The 23,056-nt window shown below is 45.8% G+C and overlaps 2 protein-coding genes across 4 annotated transcripts; one reads left to right on the top strand and one right to left on the bottom strand.

Annotated features, from left to right (window-relative positions):
* The first annotated feature begins 3,585 nt into the window (after positions 1-3,585).
* LOC123160094 (wall-associated receptor kinase-like 2) lies at positions 3,586-13,540 on the top strand. Its single transcript, XM_044577914.1, has 2 exons — positions 3,586-3,772; positions 11,133-13,540. The coding sequence occupies exon 2, from the start codon at positions 11,188-11,190 to the stop codon at positions 13,168-13,170; it is 1,983 nt and encodes a 660-aa protein (XP_044433849.1). The 5' UTR covers positions 3,586-3,772; positions 11,133-11,187; the 3' UTR covers positions 13,171-13,540.
* A 232-nt stretch (positions 13,541-13,772) lies between these two features.
* LOC123160096 (uncharacterized) lies at positions 13,773-18,108 on the bottom strand. 3 transcript variants are annotated; one of them, XM_044577915.1, is made up of 9 exons: positions 17,825-18,108; positions 16,732-16,782; positions 16,422-16,443; positions 16,189-16,303; positions 16,067-16,099; positions 15,525-15,650; positions 14,532-14,638; positions 14,382-14,453; positions 13,773-14,306 (listed from the first exon to the last, which is right to left on the bottom strand). In XM_044577915.1, the coding sequence occupies exons 1-9, from the start codon at positions 18,092-18,094 to the stop codon at positions 13,912-13,914; spliced, it is 1,191 nt and encodes a 396-aa protein (XP_044433850.1). In that variant the 5' UTR covers positions 18,095-18,108; the 3' UTR covers positions 13,773-13,911. The 3 variants fall into 3 exon arrangements, with proteins under 3 accessions (XP_044433850.1, XP_044433851.1, XP_044433852.1); XM_044577916.1 differs by lacking the exon at positions 17,825-18,108 and adding an exon at positions 17,044-17,394; XM_044577917.1 differs by lacking the exon at positions 17,825-18,108 and having other exon boundaries at positions 15,525-15,690; positions 16,732-16,783.
* Positions 18,109-23,056: the final 4,948 nt, after the last annotated feature.

The following is a 23,056-nucleotide window of genomic DNA, read 5'->3' as shown; positions in this document are numbered from 1 at the left end:
TATATTTTTGGGGATAAATTCCGTCATTAAGTTGGTCAGGTGCCGCCGAACCGGACTTTTTCTAGTGCAACCACATTTGCCGGTATGGGGCGGCCCTAATGCGGTCAATTGTCATGCCTCTCGCCGGTGCCTCCAACGAGGGAAGGTTATGCGCGGGCGCTACCCTGATCAGGTAGGACGGCATAAGCCTTGTGTGCTCGTAGTTGGTTTTGAGCTCGTGTCCCCGTTTGGGACGTTTATGTTTTGGCCACGATGGTGGTCGTTGTGTCTTGATGTAGACATGGGGGCACCCATGAGTTAGCCCAGAGGGGAGTGAGTCGGAGTGGCCGGGAGAGTGTCATGGCAGTAGATCGGTTTTGTCGAAACGCCGTTGGTCCACCCGAATGGGAGTGCGAGGCCATGGGTTCTGTGATGTGGGTACAGTGCGCTACCTCTGCGGAGTGTATTTTTTATCTATCGATAGCCGCGTCCTCGGTCATGGGCATGGGTTCGTACTAGGGTACACCGTTCGATCAGCACTCACATGACGGAATGACTTATATGTGATGGATATGTAGATATTTGGAGCAGTACAGATTGGCCTAGTATTGGTCGGGTTGTGATCATCGTAAGGATCACGGGCCATTTATTGGTTGGGTTGTGATCACCGTAAGGATCACGAGCCATTTATTGGTCGGGTTGAGATCGCCATAAGGATCACGGGCCATTTATTGGTTGGGTTGTGATCGCCGTAAGGATCACGGGCCATTCATTGGTCAGGTTGTGATCGCCGTAAGGATCACGGTTACAGTTTGGTTATGATCACGAGGTGGTCGAGATGGTATATTGCTTGGCCGGTTAGCTAAGAGAGATATGGTTATGGAAATCGGAGATGGTGATTTATTAGTATTGTAGTAGTTTCATACTGTGCTTAGGAGTTGCTGTTATATAATGGTAGCTGTTAATTTAATTAACATGCTTAATTCTATGTTGTTGTCTTGCCTTGATGTTTTTGGTTGTTGTGAGCTTGCAAGTACATTCAATGTACTGACCTGGCGTGTCATGCCAGATTGCAGGTGATGTCGTGATTGCTTGATTGCTTGTCGTGGTTTTCGTTTGTGCGAGCTAGATCGTGTCCCAGCCAGAGTCCCTGCAGAGTGGAGTTCACCACCTTCGTCGTTGTTCCGCTGCTAGAAGATTTCCGCTGCTACAAGTTGTTCTACTGCTAGCATAGAGCAAGTGTAGTATCGCAGGCGTAGTGTCGCCGTGCTGATGTGAACCTTTGTAACATCAGACCTTTGTATTTATTCTTGTAATAAGAGCTGATTTGTTCTATGTCAAGCAGTGCCGTATTCCAGAGACTTCTCCTTGATCTCTAGGCTAGAATATGGGGCGTTCCAGTTTCTCTGAGCCGGGGTGCCACAAATGCTTCCAAGGATTATAGTGATGAGTATTACCGAGAGGGCCCAGAGATACCTCTCTGAAACACAGAGTGACAAATCCTAATCTCGATATATGTCAACCCAACAAACACCTTCGGAGACACCTGTAGAGCACCTTTATAATCACCAATTTATGTTGTGACGTTTGGTAGCACACAAAGTGTTCCTCCAGTATTCGGGAGTTGCATAATCTCATAGTCCGAGGAACTTGTATAAGTCATGAAGAAAGCAGTAGCAATGAAACTGATATGATCATAATGCTAAGCTAATGGATGGGTCATGTCCATTATATCATTCTCCTAATGATGTGATCCCGTTCATCAAATGACAACACATGTCTGTGGTTAGGAAACAAAACCATCTTTGATTAACGAGCTAGTCAAGTAGAGGCATACTAGGGACTATATGTTTTGTCTATGTATTCACACATGTACTAAGTTTCCGGTTAATACAATTCTAGCATGAATAATAAACATTTATCATGAATTAAGGAAATAAATAACTTTATTATTGCCTCTAGGGCATATTTCCTTCACCTTGGTCTTTCTCAGTTTTAGATGGCCTGCGGCGTCAGGTTTGCCTTTTCCTGGAATGTCGCGTCCTCAACTAAGGCGAAGTGGTGGTTTGGTGTTCTCCTATCTTATAGACGTGTCCTCATGGTCTTCGTTCTCGGTCCTTGCTATCTCTTGGCAGGAGCGGTGCTCCACGACCTGGAGCAAGGGGGGCGATCTCAGCGGTGAGGTGGTATCTTCCGGAGACGGCTTGGTGTGTTCGGTACCGCGGTGAGCGATGGTTTCTCGAGGTGGCTTACGGTCTTGTCCAGTTGTAGTGCGTGTCATGTTTTAGGGGCAGTGTCTACTGTTTCATGCTATGTGTTGGGTTCGTGGTACTTCTGTCACCTGATCGGTGCCATTTTATTTCTCTTTTGACTTGCTTGCATGAGGGTTTCCTCGCCACTTTGTATTGGTTCGACCGTTTGTGCCTTTATTTATAAAGGGGGACGAAGGCATGTTTCAAGAGAGGCCGCTGAGAAAGATGTTGCTTTGTCTTCTTGCAAGCAGAGGGTGATTAAGAAAACATGACAACTATGAGGGGAAATGAAGTAGGAGAGAGGATCGGTGTGTTATTCTATATACCTAAAAGAGTCATCCTCCCTAACTTATTTATCTCAACATGCAAGTATGCCACCTTACCATATAATTATGAATGGGATAAGGCCCACATCAACATGCAATCATGCATGAGAAACGACACACCACAATATTCAACCATGCATGAGAAAATGTTTTTCATTCAACTAATCTACTTACATTCAATAAATTGTTACAACTATACATAATCAAATATGATAAGTCATATGTATTTTAAATTTTGGTTCTCATATTATCAACTAAATTTTCAGTAACTGATTTCCGTAGCAACGCGCGGGGTATCCTCTAGTTTTTATTATTCCATGGAAACTTACTCATATTCAACTAGTATGCATAGGTGGCGTCCTACTGGAACACACATGATAAATCTATTATATAATCAAATCAAGAGCAAAGTTTCACGATTGTACAATATATTCTCTCTGAAGAACTGAAAAAAAACATTATATCCTATCACATGTGTATTTTGTATGTATCCATTTTTGTGTGTTTCTCTGTAATCTCAACAGAAAGTTCCATCGAGCTCCCAAACAAGGACTTGGTCCTCTTTTTTATGTATATAGTACAGACGTAGGTGCTTATATATACACGCGTACACTCACCCCTATGAACACACACGAACACCATATTTCTATAAGCACCTCCGAGGGACTGAGCCGGTATATCATCTTTAGATTGACAAAGCCATTAAAGACGTCTCGTAGTCGACGGAAACATCTCCTCTCACTGAACACGCATCGCCGAAAATTGTAAAATAAATCCAGGATAAATGCGAGCATTAGGACTTGAACCCTAATGGACTGAGAATACCAATGTCCTTCCAACCATCCAACCACAAGTTGATATGCAGGACTTGGTCTTTCAGTGGTTGGGTCTCGGTAGTGTGACGTCGGAAGGCCAGTGCCGAGACGACTCGGGATTTGAGAGTGTGATAGAGGAAGGCACGAGAAGACGCGTCAGTTTTATTTTATTTTGACCAGAAGCGCTTGCGCCAATTTGTGGACAGTGCTTGACTTGTTGTTACGTGCATAGAGAGAAAGATATGGAATTGTGGTTGCGCCAATTTGTGGTTGGAAGAAGTGCTATGGCCCCTTTGGATGGACACTAGTACCAGAAGCAGTCCATTCCATGGGCATCGCCTCCCTCGCAACCCAGGCCATCGATCGTTCTACAGAACTGTTACGCCGCCCAGCTGCCGTGGTATGTATCTGTAGCTTAACTTCTTCCTTGCTTTCTCTTGATTTCTTGACATGGAGCGCTTCAACTCGTACCGAGTTGGTTCCGCCTTAATTTTGGTGGGCTCCGCTTGACTGCTTCCTTCGAAATAAATTGGTCAACGATCTCACAATCAGGGCCTCTCCAATCCAATTTTAAGAAAAAAGTATCATAGCAACTTCGGAGGATCAAAACTGATTTCGGGAGTTCTTTTCTGTGAGTTGTTTGGTTTGCCCTTAAATTACGTTATTAGCATGCTATTAGCGTGAGATTGTACAATGATTTATTTAGAAGCGATGCTACACTTACGTAACGAGTCTTACATATGTTACGTACGATCTGATGTGGTGGGTTTGGATTGGGCCGAATTTGGGGACACGGGCCCACCCTGAAAATGAGGGGGGGGGGGCAGTTTAGTTAGCGTGGGAATGATTTACGTTAGGTTTCGTAAACCCATACGAGGTGTAGCATTATTCTTTATTTAGCAATGCAATTATCTACATGTTATAGTGTGCTATTAGCGGCACTATAGCGCGCTATTTTTTAGTAGATTTCGGAGACAACTCCCATTGAATCAAACCTCATGGATAATTCTTTGCTTCAATGATAACTATGGTATAGGCATGATCCTTCAAAAGAAATCATATGTTTCTCATGCGGCACAACCAAACAATTTCTATTACACATTTCCATGTTTTCACTTCATGTTGGATTCAACGATACCATGGCATCCATTCCTCTGATTTTCCTATTTCCATATTTTCATGTGTTTCCTTAGAAGGGCCTTTTTGGTTTGCCAGATTTTCAAAACGTAAGAAACACGATAAACACATTAATATTATTATTTTTTGCTAGAAGAATATTTAATCTATTTATCAAAACATCATGGCGCATGCTACAAATAAACCGGATAATTTCTTTAGGAAATCATCCGCCTAGCCAGCCGTCGGATTAGCGTGCTGGTGGCCGTTCGATGCAGCAAAGCCACGGCAGCAGACCAGCTTCAACGTAGTGCTGCTGGCACCTGTCAAAGCTTCACTGTAGCACAGCACGGCCCGGCGATAGCTCCAATGCAGCCCCGACAAGCTGACAACGTCCGGCGAAGCTCCATTGCAACCCCGACGGAGCTCCAACGAAGCACTGACGTCGTTCGGCGAAGCTCCATTGCAGCCCCGACAGAGCTCCAACGTAGCACCGACGTCGTCCGGCAGAGCTCCGACGCAGCATCGACGGCGTCCGGCGAACTCCATTGCAGCTCCAGCGAAGTTCCATTGTAGCGCCGGCTTTGCTTCCATCGGAGTTGAAAGAGTTGCCTCGACGCACGCTCCGACGAGCCGCATGACTACCCTGACAGTACCAGTTGTGTTGTGCAATAAGCAGCAGCAAATGTGCTCACCGCAGCCTCCTCCACTGGTAGCACCGGTGGCGTTGTAACGCAGCACCGCCGTGTGACGACGGCCGGAGTTGAGGGAGATGGCACGTCGCAGCAATGGTGGTGCTGCAAAAAAAAAAAACATGGATTTAAGCTTGGAGTGGCAATGGCGAGCAGGAACCTTACAGCGGTGCTGGCCGGAGTCGCCCTCCCCCTGACCTTGCTGTCACCTCGCCGTTTGTGTTGCCGGTTGAGGTTCTGGCCTGCTTGCGTTAATGGCGGCTACTGGCCATGGCGTGAACGCAGCAGCAGGGTGGCTGCTCCACCCAATTAATGTTTGCAACAGGGGTGGTGTTGGGGCAGAGTAGAATCATGCGGCTGTCGGCGGCGGCCCGTTTTCGTTCCCAACTGTGCTGGTTGGTGGTGCTCGCCATGGGGTCAATGGCCTCTTCTCTGCTGTAACTAATGAGGATGCTAGGGGAAAAAAAGGAGAGAACATGTGGAGAAGAGAGCTTGCGAGAAGATAAGGCTGGGATGGAGCGGTGGGTGAGGACACGTGGCGTGCACAGGACACGGTTTACGGAAGGAGGAAATCACCCAGATGAATCCAAACGTTTTCCAAACATAATGGTAGTACAAAGAATACGACAAGCTACTTGACGGTGGGATGTTATTATGCTGTCTCTTTTTTTGTGCATAAGAATTCTAGAAAATGTTTGACTGGATTGTAAGATTTTCGAGTTTTTCCTTTGAAACTGAGATCAAAGAAAATAGTCCTCCTTTTTGAGATTTTTTAATTTTTGTTTCCTCATTCATTTGAACATAATAAATGAATAGTGTCACCAAAGTAAAAATTCCAATTCGTATATTTCCCCGCCACTTTTTCCCACGTACAAAGAGGCCCTTAGGTGCCACGACATAGAATTCCTATATTTTTTCCATTCATGAGTTCTTAGAATATTGCAAATTCAGACACTCCTGAATCCTGATAGGTGCACTAAATACGACTCGTCGAATACAATTAATTAGACTTTGTCTAATCAGAAAATAAATTAGTCTCCAACCACTATAGGATTTCGCATACATGCCGGCGGCAAAAATCGTTAGCGAAGGCCCGAAAACCGTCGGCATAGCCTATGCCATCGGTTTAGATTCCTTCGGTAAACCTCGGATGCTCCTCGGCATATAGCCATATGTCGATGGCTTTAACAAGCCGTCGGCAAATAAAATTTGACAGTGTGTTCGTCCATCTCCGTCCGGACACGTGCCTGCACTAGCATTGGTCACGACGCAGACCTATGCTGACGGTGCAACCGTCGTCATAGACAAGATCTATGCCGATGGTTGTTCCGTCGGTATAGGTCTGCCACATGGTGCCCCCGGTAGCTCCCTACTGGTTTCCTACAGCGACGGCACAGCCGCCGGTATATCTCTGATCTATGCCGACGGGTGTACCGTCGGCATAGACAACACGTGTCACATCCTAGGAGCTCCGCCAAGGCTATGCCCATGGCGGCATAGTTTTGGTCAAAAAAATGTGGTACTGATTTGGTTCTGCCCTGGAAATTAAAACGGCTACAGCTAGAACATCATCATCACACATATAGCACCATCAACATCAATTATAGCACCATCATCAACTATATAACATCATCATCACATATAGCATCATATCATCACACAAAGCAACATCATCTAACCAACTATATAACATCAAAACCAAGTATAAAACATCATCATCACATATAGCATCATATCATCACACAAAGCATCATCATCATCTAAACCAACTATATAACATCAAAACCAAGCCGTCGGAAATGTTCACACATAGCACCAAGTCACATCATCATAGTCATCGGCCTTCGAGCACCGCCAAAACCCGAAGTCCACCGACAAAGAGCATCATCACTACAAAATGAAGAAGTACAACCATTTAGGATGTCATTTAGCATGGCATTTGGTGTAGTACCAAGTTTCTGGCTTGGAAATGTTCTGACTATGAAAAGTTGCGCCTTGAGAGTAGGGGACTAACCAGGAGGGGCGAGCCACTGGTCGAGCTAGAACAAGGAGTAACACCAACAAGAGCACAAAAACCACCACCAATGTTTGATCTGTGGGATCGCTACATTGTGTTTGAAAGAGAGATTAAGGAGAGATCTTAAGCTATTTGTTGAAGAATGGAAGGTAATGCTTGACTAGTTTGGCAATGTACTAACCAGAGTCCCTATGCCACGTGCCAAGAATTCTTCGAGCGTTAGCATTTGTGGGTATGGTTCAGGATTCGGTGGTGGTGGTCCCATTGGTGGAGCATATTCTGCATGTTAGTTGATAAGCGAAGACGGAGGTCAAAAATAATGAAAGGACAAAATTCATCTTGGCTGGTCAAAACTAACCTCCATTTGTGTGGCGCGGTAATCCTCGAGGCAAAGCCATTTGGCGTCGTGTTCAGCGCACTCTTGACGATAAACATTGAGATACCTAAAGTAGGCCTACAATTTGACATAATGGATCTAATCAGCATAGCCATGCAGGAAAGAAAAGTGAGAAAGAGGATGAAAAGGAGAAAATGCTTACTTCTTCCTCTCTGGATCGACTAGGCCATGCCCGAGATGGGTTAGCCACCCTTTGGAAGACCGGAGTTGTGTGTAACTGACTGTGGGCTAGATCACGCCATTAAGAAGTACGTGGCGACCATGTGACCTGCCTTGTCTAGACAAAACCACCACCGCCTCGTCGGTCTTCGACGGTATGGGATCAGGTATGTCCCTGTTCTGCCCACAAAATGCAGCCTCATAGGCCGTCAGATGTTCCTCGGCCTTGCCGTAGTAAGGGCCTTCCCCCTTCTTGGGAGTCTTCCACACACGGCCAAGCTTCTACGCCTCCGTATTTGAGATGGGCTTCTTCATCACGCCCTCCTGCAATGCCAAACAAATGTTGCATACATACGAACATGATGGGAAATAAAAGAAGGATGTTTCATATATATACCAAGTTCTTCTTATGGGATGGTGGCTCCGGTTTCCTTGAGAGTGTGTTCCATTAGTTCCACGGTTTCTCTGTTGATGTTGCTCATGGCCGCAAACTCTGCATCAGCCCCGAGACACCTATCCACCAATGTCACCCATCTATCACTCTTTCCAAAGAAACAAGAAGGAATCACCTAAATAATGGAAGCATGGCATTTCAAGACCAGACAATGAAACTTAGCACAAACGTGAGAATAAAAATGTTGTGCTACTTACGTCCATGTACTGCTCCTTGGTCATAGTGGGGCACTTTGCCCTCGCTCTCTGCTTGGCCATCTTCTTGTGGAGAACAATGTGGTAGTACTGCGTGATGGCGACCCAGTGCGCCACATGCGACATCTGGCGGAGCATCTTAACTGCAGTCGCCACCAAAACTTGGCCGGATCTGGCTTTGTCCTCCTCCGAGACTCTAAAGAATTCCTACAGTCATGCATATAACCATAATGGAACAAGTCATGAGTTAAGTGATGAACTATGAATGAAATGGACACAATATTTGACTACTGCACTTCTTACCCAAAAACGAGTGATCACGCCCTTAGCATGAGTTCTGTAGTTTGCTGGCAGCGTCGTAGCACTGCTAGCGTGTTGCTAACACCTGCTCCTCACATGACGGGTTCATGTTCGGGCGTGCGATTGCTACCCTTCGAAGACCCCCGAGCGGCCTAACCCTGGCTCGTTTGACCGGGAAAGCTACCCCTTCGACCGACAAATTTGGGCTTGCTAATTTCGTGAAATTTTTATGTCGGTTCGGCAACTTCCGTCCCAGGATAATATCCAAAGCATGCCTGAATCGGAGTTGTAGAAGTATCTTTTTAGTGTTTTTCTTTCAGCATGTTTCCCTGTGGTGGCAGTCCTCCCCCCCCCCCAGTGTGGGGCGGTAGTGCTATCCGCGAAGGAGGTCACACTCGGGAGCTGGGTATTGGGTGTTTACACCTCCCACCATCCGAAGACCCCCTAGCGACCTAAGCCGGACCCATTTGACGGGGAAAGCTACCCCTTTGAGCGATGTTGACCAAATGAGTTTTCTACCTGGTTGTGCTAGGTTAGCCCATAGGAACATGAAAAATAAACTTCAAGCCCAAGTTATCACAAGATTCCCTCCAGGTTGACCCGACGTGGCAGTTTCCACCTCTAAGTGCAGGCAGTAGTGTCGTCTGTGAAGCAGGTCACACTCGGGAGCTGGGTATTGGGTGTTTACACCTCCCACAATCCCAGTAACTTTCTAATGAAATAGATATAAAATTTGTTTCATTTGGCCAAAGAATGAAAAATATACAAAAATGTCAAAAACAAGAGGGTGTTTTCTACAAATTTGGAGCAAACATGACTTTAATTTGTTCAAATTTTAGAAATATAGTATACCAACAGAATCCTTTCAAGATTCTGATCCAGAAACATATAAAATTTGTCAAAATCAATGCAATAATGCTTGTGATTTTTTTGCGAGGATAACTCCCGATCTATTTATCAACTTTGAAGGTAGTACAAAGAACACCAGAAGTAAAAAAAATAAATCTAGGTCTGTAGACCACCTAGCGGCGACTACTAGCACTGGAGTGAGCCGGAGGCGCACCGCTGTCTTCGCCCCTCCCTCATCGGATCCGGACAAACCTTATTGTAATAGACAGTCGAGAAGTCGTCGTGCTAAGGCCCCATAGGACCAAAGCACCAGAACAACCACCGCAGATGAAGATAAGCGTAGATTGGAAGGATCTGGCCTATAGACACACGAACACAGACGAAAGAAGACAGGATCCACGTAGATCCACCGAAGACACACGCCGACTGGATCCCACGAGATCCACCAAGGATGCTAGAAACACCACCAGGATGGGGACTAGGCAGGGAGAATCGTATGCCATCTTCAGAGAGTCGTCGCCGCCTCGCCTCTCTGAGTAGGACACAAACCCCAAGAAAACTCAAAAGAGCATGAACAAACGGAATCCTCCCGCCAGCAAGGGTCGGGATCCACCACGCCTCCATGGCCATAAGACCACAGGAGAAGAGGTAGACCGGCGGCTGCATCGACGAAAGGCACGAGCCCTAGCCAAAGGGCCCTCTTTCTTCCACAGGAAGAAAGAAAATAAGGACCTATATGCAGAAGTACATGAGATCGCATTTTTAACATGCTAAAAAACAGAAACAAAGTAGATATTCATAATCTATGTAAAATTCTCCCAAAATTGATATATATAATTTGTATGTTTTTAAGTTGAGATAAGTCAGATTTAAATTTAAAACAAAAGCAAATTTAAAATTTTAAAATAATAGAGAAAAACTATTTGCCGACGGCCGCCGTCAGGGCCGTCGGCATAGACCTAACGTTGTCAACCTTCCGTCAACCAACGTGGCGTATCTATGCCGACGGCCACCGCTAGCATACATGGGGTTTTGCCGACGGCTGCCATCAGCGTATATGGGGGCTTTGCCGACAGCTAGGTTTGCCAACAGCCGAAGGTTGCCGATGAGTTTTTCCAGACCATCGGTGTATATACAGGTATATCAACGGCCCCGATAAAAAGCCGTCAGCAACTTTTATGTTTACTGTAGTGAACACTTTTGCATGTGGGTTAGTTCAGATCACATAAGTTGAACCATGAATCTGTTATTGTTGCAGAAACATCTGTATTGGAAACTGCTAATTGGGTCGGAGAAAAAGACAATTTTGCTAATTATTGCGCACTCCCAGCATTCTTTATACAATCCTCGAGAGAGAAAATACTACTCCATAAAGTGCCCGCTTGAAAAAGTAAATTAAAACTCTACAAAATAAATCACGTAATTAGATCATCAGTTTCGCGTTGAAAAAACAGGTCAGTGGCTAGTATCAAACCAACCAGTAATCACCAGGTTTAATTTTTGTCTTTTGAATTTGAAAATTTCCAATAGTTTGCTCCCATAACTATTTAAGTAGTACAGCGAATTTACTTGTTTGGAACAGGTGACCGGTCAGAGAAGTTTACTTGGAGATCCACTTCGTAACTCTTGTTCACATAATGGAGCTCGTTGAAGAGAAGATTAGAGAATTCATCAAAAGCAACGAAAGGGCGAAGTGGAGACCAGTGAACAATCATAATATAAATAACTTCACAGAAGATGAGATTAAAATGATTACCAAGAACTACAGAAACCCCATAGGCAAAGGTGCCTTTGGAGAAGTTTACCGAGGCGTTCTTGATGATGGTAGTACAGTTGCAGTCAAGAAATATATCTGCCAGAATTTGAAAGACGGGTTTGCTAAGGAGATAACTGTTCATTGCCAAATCAACCACAAGAATGTTGTTAGGCTTTTGGGCTACTGTTTAGAAGAAAATGCTTTAATGATGGTCACTGAGTATATCCCTGGAGGAAACCTCAAAGATCTTCTCCATGGCAGCGATGATCACATTTCTTTAGATGCAAGGTTGGGTATTGCTATAGAATGTGCTGAGGCATTAGCATGCATGCATTCATTGTCTCAACCAATCATTCATGGTGATATCAAACCTGATAACATACTTCTAGATGAGAACTGGGGTGCAAAATTATCTGACTTTGGAATATCAAGATTGCTTTGCATGGACGGAACTGATTACACCATGCACGTAGCAGGAAGCAGAGGTTACATGGATCCAGAGCTCTTTGAAACTGGACGCGTCGATCCTAGAAATGATGTTTACAGTTTCGGGGTTGTTATGGTAGAACTTGTTACCAGAGCAAAGGTAAATGAGAATGGCATGAGTACCGGAGTCACGAGAAACTTCACTCAAGCTATTGAAAAGGGGAAAACAGCAAGAACGATGTTTGATACTAAAATAGCAAGCGTGAGCAACATGAAAGTTCTGTACAAGATAGGGAAGCTTGCAGCTGAATGTCTCAGAAGGGATATAAAAAATCGCCCTGAAATGAAGGATGTTACAGAACGTCTCCGGGCTCTTAGAAAAGCTTACTGCCAGCAAGATCAAGAAAAAACAGGTCAGTGGTCAATGAAAAATGTGAACCGAAAAGGACAAAGCATTTCCGGTTCTAAGTCTACTATGCTGTACAAGCTGAACAATTTGGGCATGTTTAGTATTTGGAACGCACGCAGGAATTTCATGAGGAATGCAGGTCCGACAGTAGACCAAATACAAAACCTGAGGGTTTTCACAAAAGAAGAAATAAGAAAAATCACCAATGGTTATTCATCAGATGTAATTGCCAAGTGCTCATCTTGTGAGGTCTACAGAGGGACTCTTGAGGACAACAAATTGGTGGGCGTGAATATAGAGACTGTGATGGTAGATGAAGCCCATAGTGAACACTTTATAAATAGCATGCTCATCTATTCTACCATTCTCCATAATAACATGGTCAAACTATTGGGTTGTTACCTGGAGGCGGATGTCCCAATATTGGTGCATGAGTTCGCTGCAAATGGGAATCTCCAGGACATCCTTCGTGGCAACTACAGCTTCCCGCTTGGTATACGTCTAGACATCGCAGTTGGATGCGCGGAAGCGTTAGCATATCTGCATTCAAAATCCTTTGCATTTGTGGGTGCTAACATCACACCCGCCAACATACTGCTAGATGACAGTTTGGTACCAAAGGTCTCGGGGCTTCTCTTCATATGTCACGGCATCACTAGTACATCAAGCGATGTTTACTGCTTTGGAACTCTCCTCTTGGAACTTATAACCAGGAAACAAGGAGGGTATCGCAACAACAGCCCGCAGGAACTTAGGAAAGCTTACATGAAAGAAGGGCACACCATGTTTGACAAGGAGATAGCGGCGAAGGCAAACATGTTCATACTTGAAAGGATCCAGATGGTTGCAATGGACTGTTTGAAACTGGATGAATTAGCGCGACCGAAAATGGCAGAGGTGGCAGAGCGGCTTCTGAGGCTTAAAAATGTCGAAAGCAAGGGAAGCGAACTGCAGGAGCTCTCGATGTTGAGGAGGTTGGTGGCTTCCAGTATCAGCAAAGCTAGAGAAAACACTACCCCGGCCACCTGAGCAGAAACGTCGAATTTGTGATCATTCATTTTTGTAATTTACTACTCCACGCTCTTGTACGTGTATCACGCCATAGTGTGTATTGTACTATCAATTTGGCATTGCTGCTTAGGCCGGCATTGAGAGCTTCCCTTCCAGCAATAATCCCCCGCCAAGTAGCCGAGGCTGGGCTTGGAGCCATCGCTTGCATAAAATCAACCTCTGGAAAAATAACACCCATTCAGTACTCTTGCAGACAAGGAATTTGGATTTGTCAAGAAATGCCAAACATGTTTTCCAAGTAAAGCAAGGTTAAACAGATGCAAGACTCCCAATCCCATGCCACATTTGCATTTCGGAGTTGCTGGGTTGCTCCAGGACAACCAGTGCACTGATTTCTTGTCAAGTGAGCTGCTCCAAAAATATTTCGCCATGGGAGAAGTTATAACTCTTACAAACTTTTTTTGTTAACAGGAACGTACTCATAAGGTACGTCAGAATTGGCTGAATGACCGATTTCAGAAGAATTTATCTGGGCAGCACACGTTAGCAGTATCACGGGTGTGGTCGAACGTGCCACTAGTAACGACCCACTGTGGTAAGGAAAGCTCAAGTATCTCTCGTTGAAGGCCTCCGGGAATACTGACTTCCCCAATCCCAGTGTCACGCACTCTCGTCCATACACAGCAACTCGCACACCTCAACAGCTCCAGCACCGCCACATCACATTTACATACAGCATTATTCATACCAGCCTAGACGTCACATATGCTCACAAGGTCGCTTGTACAGGACAGTCTCCTCCTCGAGCTCAGCCTGGGCCCCGCTCACCAGCACCCAGACCTCAGAGATCTTCTCGACGGTGCCGTCGAAGAGGTCGACAGTGGTGAACGCCCGTGACATGGGCCCCACGGATGCCGATTCTTGGAGCTCATCTCTTTCGCTGGTGGAGATCGTGGAGGGGTTCATTGCTTCTGCAGGCTTCACCCTAGGCACGACCGCTCCGTTCAGATATATGGTCTGGTTGTTGGCTCCGAAGGCGATCATCTTCCTGAGGCCTCCCCCGTAGGCTAAGCTCTTGTGCATGTGCCCGAACACGACCAGCGGGATCGAAACCCCAGTTTCTCTTTGCAGGTCAGATATCGCCTGTTCCAGATCTACAGAAGTTTCCATATGAAGCAACTGTTTCAGAAAAGGTAACTAGAGGGGAAGTATCGTCATGAATACCAGACCTGGATCGCCATGATCGCCACCGCCAGCTACCCAATCCCGCCCGCAGATATCATCAATTCTTGAACCTAGACCTGCGTAGGCATGATAAAAGGTAAGCTTGTTAGGACATGAGATGTCTATACAACTAGATTATTCGAATGTTCAGAGACCTGTTGGTCCATTATGTGCAAGTAGTATGACAGAATGCTCCTCTGGTGCAGCTGTAGCAGCATCGTATATCTTCCTCGCACTTCCTGCCATATCATCGACACCATACCTACACGAATGGTCGCAGCCAACCAAAGAGCGATGAATTATAAGTTACAGTTATGACTTATGAACAACAACAGAAGTTCTTCACAGAAGGGAGAGGACAAAAGCAAGAATGGCCTGTGATGCACTTCCCTTGTAAGGCAGACTAAGAAGTTGTAGGAATGGCCAAATGGCAGTGAACTACCACATCTCGTAGGTGTATCAGAGTGTCAACAAAATGGGCAAACAGCAAAGAGGTGAAAATAGTTCCAGTGAAACTTTTGGAGGCTGGGCTGTATTAATCCTAGCGCTCAGTGAATGCAGAGTTGCAGACTAATAAGCTAGTTCCATAACCAAAACCAGTTAAGGAACCAATTACTCTACATATCTGGTCTGGTATCCTCGTCTTCTTAAGATTATTTAAGATTATAACATACAGCATATTACCCTTAGGCCTTAGATCCTTGTAGGCACCTCACGCACTGATATTTTTACTGCCTAGCACAAGTAGTCAAGCACAGGATAACAAACTAGCCTTGTGATACAATTAGGAATCTCCCTAATCGAGAACATACTATGAAACCTTTAAGCTTGGACATCGGGACTTATTTTTCCTAACCATGCAGGAGGGTGACATCTGGATGTTTATCTACTGGCAAATACAGCAATAACTTATGGATAAATAATTCATTAATACTTGACATGAGAAGGAAATAAATATGATATCTGCCACTCTGGTCATTGTATTACCAAACCATTACTAACCAAATTAACATGACAGCTTTGAAAACATAATTCAGAAATAGCAGAAGTGAAGGACAAGATTATAGAAACAAATTCATGACAAAGATATACCTAACAGAACAGTTGAGGAACCTAGGTATCTATTGGTTAGTATATCTCTTACCAACCGTTGTGACAGAAGCTTTGGTCTAAATAACCTGTCACCCCCACAAGAAAATGGTCGCCCACCAACAACACTCAGCTTTATTGTTGGAAAATCCAAACATTGATATCCAACATGCTGCTCACCAAGGCTGATATTCACAAGAAAAAAAGGTATCATTGGCCGCATTCCTGCACAAAGGGTATCATAGTCTGCTGAATGCTGCTAATAATCCAGACTCATCCTGCACTTCTAGCACTGCGAACTACTAAAGCCAAATTAGACTGAGAATTAGTTAATCTTTTTTTCGTCAGCGGTCCCTAACCACAGTTTACTCGATTCAGTCACTCTTAAATTTAAGAATTGTTCCAACTTAGTTCTTTGCTTTTAAATAAAAAGAGAAACGCCTAACAAAATGTCCTAGCAGTAAAGCTAGAAACCTTATGGTGGTTACAGTGTCATGGCACAACTGAAGAGCAATAGTGCAAGCCTGCAAGACTAATTAATTGGCAATTCCTCCAACAAAATCTCCACAAATGCAGCTCGTAGCATATTAAAGGATCTTACCTTGCAAGCTGAAGCCGGACACGATCTACCTTCCTGAGTAACAATCAAGTGCACAAGGATTTCAGAATAGCTAAGTGCAGTTATTATAGTTTCAACTTACTAAATGAAAATATGACTCATACTTCTCTGAAAATTGATGTGTACGCCAGCAATCATGATTACCAAGAATTGCCGCCTTTGGAAACTGAAGATCCGAAATGCTTTTGACAAGTTGAACATTCTCGTTGCCATAATCACCTGCCACAAATAGAGGAGAACAAACAGGAGATGACAAACAATAAGTACATTGCACGCACTTCACCAACGAAAATGAAATTAGCAAATCATGTAATGCAGAAATAGCAAGGAAGGATACCTGTAAAAAGCACCAGATCTGGCTGCATTTCAAATATAACAAGTTAGAGCTTCTGACAACAAAAAAATCTGGATAGAGAATTATTTGTGGTATGAATTTTTCTTTCAAAGTGCAATGCCTATATTGTAAATGAAACACATGTAACATGATTAAGAATGGGTGGCAAGCATATGGAGGCCAGCACATTACAAACGGACAGGACATGTGTAGTGTAGTACATTGTAGAACAAGGGAGAAGTTACAACAATGAAATATGAACATGATGAGATATCCAAATACAACAGACTGGATCCATATAAATGTGCAATACCTGAAGAAAATGGAGTGCCTTTGTATCTTCATCAAGGATCCAATCATCATGCTGCAATGTCCAGTGCATAACATCCAATTAATACCCTGTTCTCGTTACGTGGATTTCAGGGGATACATGATAACAATATATCTATTTTCTATACTTTGATGGTTTAATATAGCCAAACTTAAGAAGGTCAAAGTTAACAATTGCTCCCCTTTCAGAGAAATAAGAGCCAGCAACCCCATCCCACCACAGCCCAACGGTGATTTCACATCGTGGTTCAAAAGAACAGATGATCACGCTGGTGCCGACAAGCTCGAAGGATACCTGGTGCCGAGTCAATCTTGTGAGGGCTGGTGCGAAGGCACTCAGATGCCTACTGCTGCACGCTCGGCCGCAGCATGTTTGAGTTCGGTTGATCTGCCTTTTCCTCCATTTTTGCATGTTTCTTCTGGTAGACTAGTTTGGTTTTCTTTTTGTTTGAGTTTGGTTGATCTGTACTCTTGTGCAATCCTGGCAACTTCTTATAACACAGAGCAACACACATTTGGGTGCTTGTTGGAGAGAAAAAAGGTATCCAAAAGATGCTACTTGAAGGGTATATTTGAAGGCAGGAAATGCATTTCCCCACAATATATACTTACTCGGTCTGCCCCCTCTCCATGAGCAAGCTTTGTGGGGGGGGGGGGGGGGGGGGGGGGGGGAAGGAGATACCATCTCACACATAAATATACTATTAGTTCATATAGACACCACAACCCATCTTCAATACAGCAACCATAACATCCAACTCATCGTCCTATATGACCTATCTAACAGACGATCAAATGCACCACTCGCAATTCGCAAACAAAAACAGATATCGTTGAACCTGAACCCCCCTTGTTGCACCCAAAACGGAGCCTAACTGAATTAACGAGGTCAAGGAGCAGAGACTTCGGTGCACAATCCTCACCTCCGCCCTGCTCAGAATCCACTACACGTACCAACCCCATGAAGAACCACAACTATCCATTCCAGTTAAGACGACCCGAAGCACGCCCACTAGGAAATAGAGGGTTAGCGGTTTTATTCAACTTTTAATAAGAGGGGGAGGGAGGGAGAGTACCACATCGCCGACGACCGCGAGGCGGACGCGGCCGGCTCCGGCGCCGGCGCCGGAGGAGGCCATGGACCTGGACCCGAGCTTGGGCGGCGGCGTGGCCGGGGAGGAGGGGAGAGGAGGAGGGCTCGCGGGGGCGCGCGCGGCTACTGCTGCTGCTCCCGCCGCCGACCAAGAAGAAAGGGAGCAAGACCGCACGAACATTCTTGTTTCGGGTTGGAGTCGTATTGGGTGCGTGCCAGGCTCGAACTGCCCTGCAGTAGGTGCACGGTGCATACGCGCGCGAGCACGGTGGCTCACCTGGCTGTCAATGTTCTTCTGTGGGAATAAACCATCTAAAGAAAAGGTGTATTCCGATGGGAATATAAGCTTGGCTTGGGTCTTTTTTGTCTTCAATTTAACTATTTTTTATTTTTAAACACAGTACAGACGCAAGCGCCCATATGTGTTGTATGTCACAAAGAAAATCTTTGAATTTGTCGTCGATTGAAATTTCAAAATATTTACTTTTTTTGGTATATGACACGTGTTTTGCTACTAGTTAAATTGATGACCTAAAATCTCATGTCCGGCTTATATTCCTATCCAGAGGGAGTATCATTCTTCAACAAGCGGTTGATATAACATCTTTTGACAACATCTTTTGACCATGACACCACTATTCTTTTAATCACACATCAACGCCTCGACTTGTCCAGCCTCAAGCCAATGACGAGGAGGCAAGACACACAACAATCAAGATGTGTCACAAATCGATGTCGGAGACCTCTACAACACGAGGGCTCTAGAGCAGTCTGGGTCAATACACCCCTCATCCATACACCTAAGAATAATCCGCGTGTGGATGACAGGTCTGGTCAGAGTTGTGAAGAAGTTATGAAGGAATCATTGACGATGGGGATACACTGCGCCTAGACGCCCACACCCTGAGAAGCGGCCAACCCTAACTACATCAGCGGTACCTCCAAAGAGGGGGCAAAGTCGTGGCACCGCTGCCTGTTAGAATAAATTTGAGGCCACTATCGATCATCCAGGACCAAGCAATCACACGAGCACGACACCGAGAATTGTTAACGAGGTTCGGCGAACTCGCCTACATCGGGGGGGGGGGGGGAGGAGATACCATCTCACACATAAATATACTATTAGTTCATATAGACACCACAACCTGTCTTCAATACAGCAACCATAACATCCAACTCATCGTCCTATATGACCTATCTAACAGACGATCAAATGCACCACTCGCAATTCGCAAACAAAAACAGATATCGTTGAACCTGGACCCCCCTTGTTGCACCCAAAACGGAGCCTAACTGAATTAACCAGGTCAAGGAGCAGAGACTTCGGTGCACAATCCTCACCTCCGCCCTGCTCAGAATCCACTACACGTACCAACCCCATGAAGAACCACAACTATCCATGCCAGTCAAGATGACCCGAAGCACGCCCGCTAGGAAATAGAGGGTTAGCGGTTTTATTCAACTTTTAATAAGAGGGGGAGGGAGGGAGAGTACCACATCACCGACGACCGCGAGGCGGACGCGGACGGCTCCGGCGCCGGCGCCGGAGGAGGCCATGGACCTGGACCCGAGCATGGGCGGCGGCGTGGCCGGGGAGGAGGGGAGAGGAGGAGGTCTCGCGGGGGCGCGCGCGGCTACTGCTGCTGCTCCCGCCGCCGACCAAGAAGAAAGGGAGCAAGACCGCACGAACATTCTTGTTTCGGGTTGGAGTCGTATTGGGTGCGTGCCAGGCTCGAACTGCCCTGCGGTAGGTGCACGGTGCATACGCGCGCGAGCATGGTGGCTCACCTGGCTGTCAATGTTCTTCTATGGGAATAAACCATCTAAAGAAAAGGTGTATTCCGATGGGAATATAAGCTTGGCTTGGGTCTTTTTTGTCTTCAATTTAACTATTTTCTATCTTTAAACACAGTACTGACGCAAGCGCCCATATGTGTTGTATGTCATAAAGAAAATCTTTGAATTTGTCGTCGATTGAAATTTCAAAATATTTACTTTTTTTTGGTATATGACACGTGTTTTGCTACTAGTTAAATTGATGACCTAAAATCTCATGTCCGGCTTATATTCCTATCCAGAGGGAGTATCATTCTTCAACAAGCGGTTGATATAACATCTTTTGACAACATCTTTTGACCATGACACCACTATTCTTTTAATCACACATCAACGCCTCGACTTGTCCAGCCTCAAGCCAATGACGAGGAGGCAAGACACACAACAATCAAGATGTGTCACAAATCGATGTCGGAGACCTCTACAACACGAGGGCTCTAGAGCAGTCTGGGTCAATACACCCCTCATCCATACACCTAAGAATAATCCGCGTGTGGATGACAGGTCTGGTCAGAGTTGTGAAGAAGTTATGAAGGAATCATTGACGATGGGGATACACTGCGCCTAGACGCCCACACCCTGAGAAGCGGCCAACCCTAACTACATCAGCGGTACCTCCAAAGAGGGGGCAAAGTCGTGTCACCGCTGCCTGTTAGAATAAATTTGAGGCCACTATCGATCATCCAGGACCAAGCAATCACACGAGCACGACACCGAGAATTGTTAACGAGGTTCGGCGAACTCGCCTACATCCGGGGGGGGGGGGGAGGAGATACCATCTCACACATAAATATACTATTAGTTCATATAGACACCACAACCCGTCTTCAATACAGCAACCATAACATCCAACTCATCGTCCTATATGACCTATCTAACAGACGATCAAATGCACCACTCGCAATTCGCAAACAAAAACAGATATCGTTGAACCTGAACCCCCCTTGTTGCACCCAAAACGGAGCCTAACTGAATTAACGAGGTCAAGGAGCAGAGACTTCGGTGCACAATCCTCACCTCCGCCCTGCTCAGAATCCACTACACGTACCAACCCCATGAAGAACCGCAACTATCCATTCCAGTTAAGACGACCCGAAGCACGCCCACTAGGAAATAGAGGGTTAGCGGTTTTATTCAACTTTTAATAAGAGGGGGAGGGAGGGAGAGTACCACATCGCCGACGACCGCGAGGCGGACGCGGCCGGCTCCGGCGCCGGCGCCGGAGGAGGCCATGGACCTGGACCCGAGCTTGGGCGGCGGCGTGGCCGGGGAGGAGGGGAGAGGAGGAGGGCTCGCGGGGGCGCGCGCGGCTACTGCTGCTGCTCCCGCCGCCGACCAAGAAGAAAGGGAGCAAGACCGCACGAACATTCTTGTTTCGGGTTGGAGTCGTATTGGGTGCGTGCCAGGCTCGAACTGCCCTGCAGTAGGTGCACGGTGCATACGCGCGTGAGCACGGTGGCTCACCTGGCTGTCAATGTTCTTCCGTGGGAATAAACCATCTAAAGAAAAGGTGTATTCCGATGGGAATATAAGCTTGGCTTGGGTCTTTTTTGTCTTCAATTTAACTATTTTTTATTTTTAAACACAGTACAGACGCAAGCGCCCATATGTGTTGTATGTCACAAAGAAAATCTTTGAATTTGTCGTCGATTGAAATTTCAAAATATTTACTTTTTTTGGTATATGACACGTGTTTTGCTACTAGTTAAATTGATGACCTAAAATCTCATGTCCGGCTTATATTCCTATCCAGAGGGAGTATCATTCTTCAACAAGCGGATGATATAACATCTTTTGACAACATCTTTTGACCATGACACCACTATTCTTTTAATCACACATCAACGCCTCGACTTGTCCAGCCTCAAGCCAATGACGAGGAGGCAAGACACACAACAATCAAGATGTGTCACAAATCGATGTCGGAGACCTCTACAACACGAGGGCTCTAGAGCAGCCTGGGTCAATACACCCCTCATCCATACACCTAAGAATAATCCGCGTGTGGATGACAGGTCTGGTCAGAGTTGTGAAGAAGTTATGAAGGAATCATTGACGATGGGGATACACTGCGCCTAGACGCCCACACCCTGAGAAGCGGCCAACCCTAACTACATCAGCGGTACCTCCAAAGAGGGGGCAAAGTCGTGGCACCGCTGCCTGTTAGAATAAATTTGAGGCCACTGTCGATCATCCAGGACCAAGCAATCACACGAGCACGACACCGAGATTTGTTAATGAGGTTCGGCGAACTCGCCTACATCCGGGGGGGGGGGGAGGAGATACCATCTCACACATAAATATACTATTAGTTCATATAGACACCACAACCTGTCTTCAATACAGCAACCATAACATCCAACTCATTGTCCTATATGACCTATCTAACAGACGATCAAATGCACCACTCGCAATTCGCAAACAAAAACAGATATCGTTGAACCTGAACCCCCCTTGTTGCACCCAAAACGGAGCCTAACTGAATTAACGAGGTCAAGGAGCAGAGACTTCGGTGCACAATCCTCACCTGCGCCCTGTTCAGAATCCACTACACGTACCAACCCCATGAAGAACCACAACTATCCATTCCAGCTAAGACGACCCGAAGCACGCCCACTAGGAAATAGAGGGTTAGCGGTTTTATTCAACTTTTAATAAGAGGGGGAGGGAGGGAGAGTACCACATCGCCGACGACCGCGAGGCGGACGCGGCCGGCTACGGCGCCGGCGCCGGAGGAGGCCATGGACCTGGACCCGAGCTTGGGCGGCGGCGTGGCCGGGGAGGAGGGGAGAGGAGGAGGGCTCGCGGGGGCGCGCGCGGCTACTGCTGCTGCTCCCGCCACCGACCAAGAAGAAAGGGAGCAAGACCGCACGAACATTCTTGTTTCGGGTTGGAGTCGTATTGGGTGCGTGCCAGGCTCGAACTGCCCTGCGGTAGGTGCACGGTGCATACGCGCGCGAGCACGGTGGCTCACCTGGCTGTCAATGTTCTTCTGTGGGAATAAACCATCTAAAGAAAAGGTGTATTCCGATGGGAATATAAGCTTGGCTTGGGTCTTTTTTGTCTTCAATTTAACTATTTTTTATTTTTAAACACAGTACAGACGCAAGCGCCCATATGTGTTGTATGTCACAAAGAAAATCTTTGAATTTGTCGTCGATTGAAATTTCAAAATATTTACTTTTTTTGGTATATGACACGTGTTTTGCTACTAGTTAAATTGATGACCTAAAATCTCATGTCCGGCTTATATTCCTATCCAGAGGGAGTATCATTCTTCAACAAGCGGTTGATACAACATCTTTGGACAACATCTTTTGACCATGACACCACTATTCTTTTAATCACACCTCAACGCCTCCACTTGTCCAGCCTCAAG

Source organism: Triticum aestivum, chromosome 7B, assembly GCF_018294505.1.
Source record: "Triticum aestivum cultivar Chinese Spring chromosome 7B, IWGSC CS RefSeq v2.1, whole genome shotgun sequence".
Taxonomy (NCBI): Eukaryota; Viridiplantae; Streptophyta; class Magnoliopsida; order Poales; family Poaceae; genus Triticum; species Triticum aestivum.
This window is presented reverse-complemented; position numbering and strand designations above follow the sequence as displayed.

Bases quoted from the DNA above. Each gene is read 5' to 3' on its own strand.
- LOC123160096 (XM_044577915.1), bottom strand. From the start codon at position 18,094: ATGCACCGTGCACCTACTGCAGGGCAGTTCGAGCCTGGCACGCACCCA. The intron at 15,651-16,066 runs GTAAGATCCTTT...TGTGAATATCAG, and splicing joins GTCCGGCTTCAGCTTGCAAG to CCTTGGTGAGCAGCATGTTG. The intron at 14,307-14,381 runs GTCTGGTATTCA...AAACTTCTGTAG, and splicing joins TGGCGATCATGGCGATCCAG to ATCTGGAACAGGCGATATCT.
- LOC123160094 (XM_044577914.1), top strand. From the start codon at position 11,188: ATGGAGCTCGTTGAAGAGAAGATTAGAGAATTCATCAAAAGCAACGAA.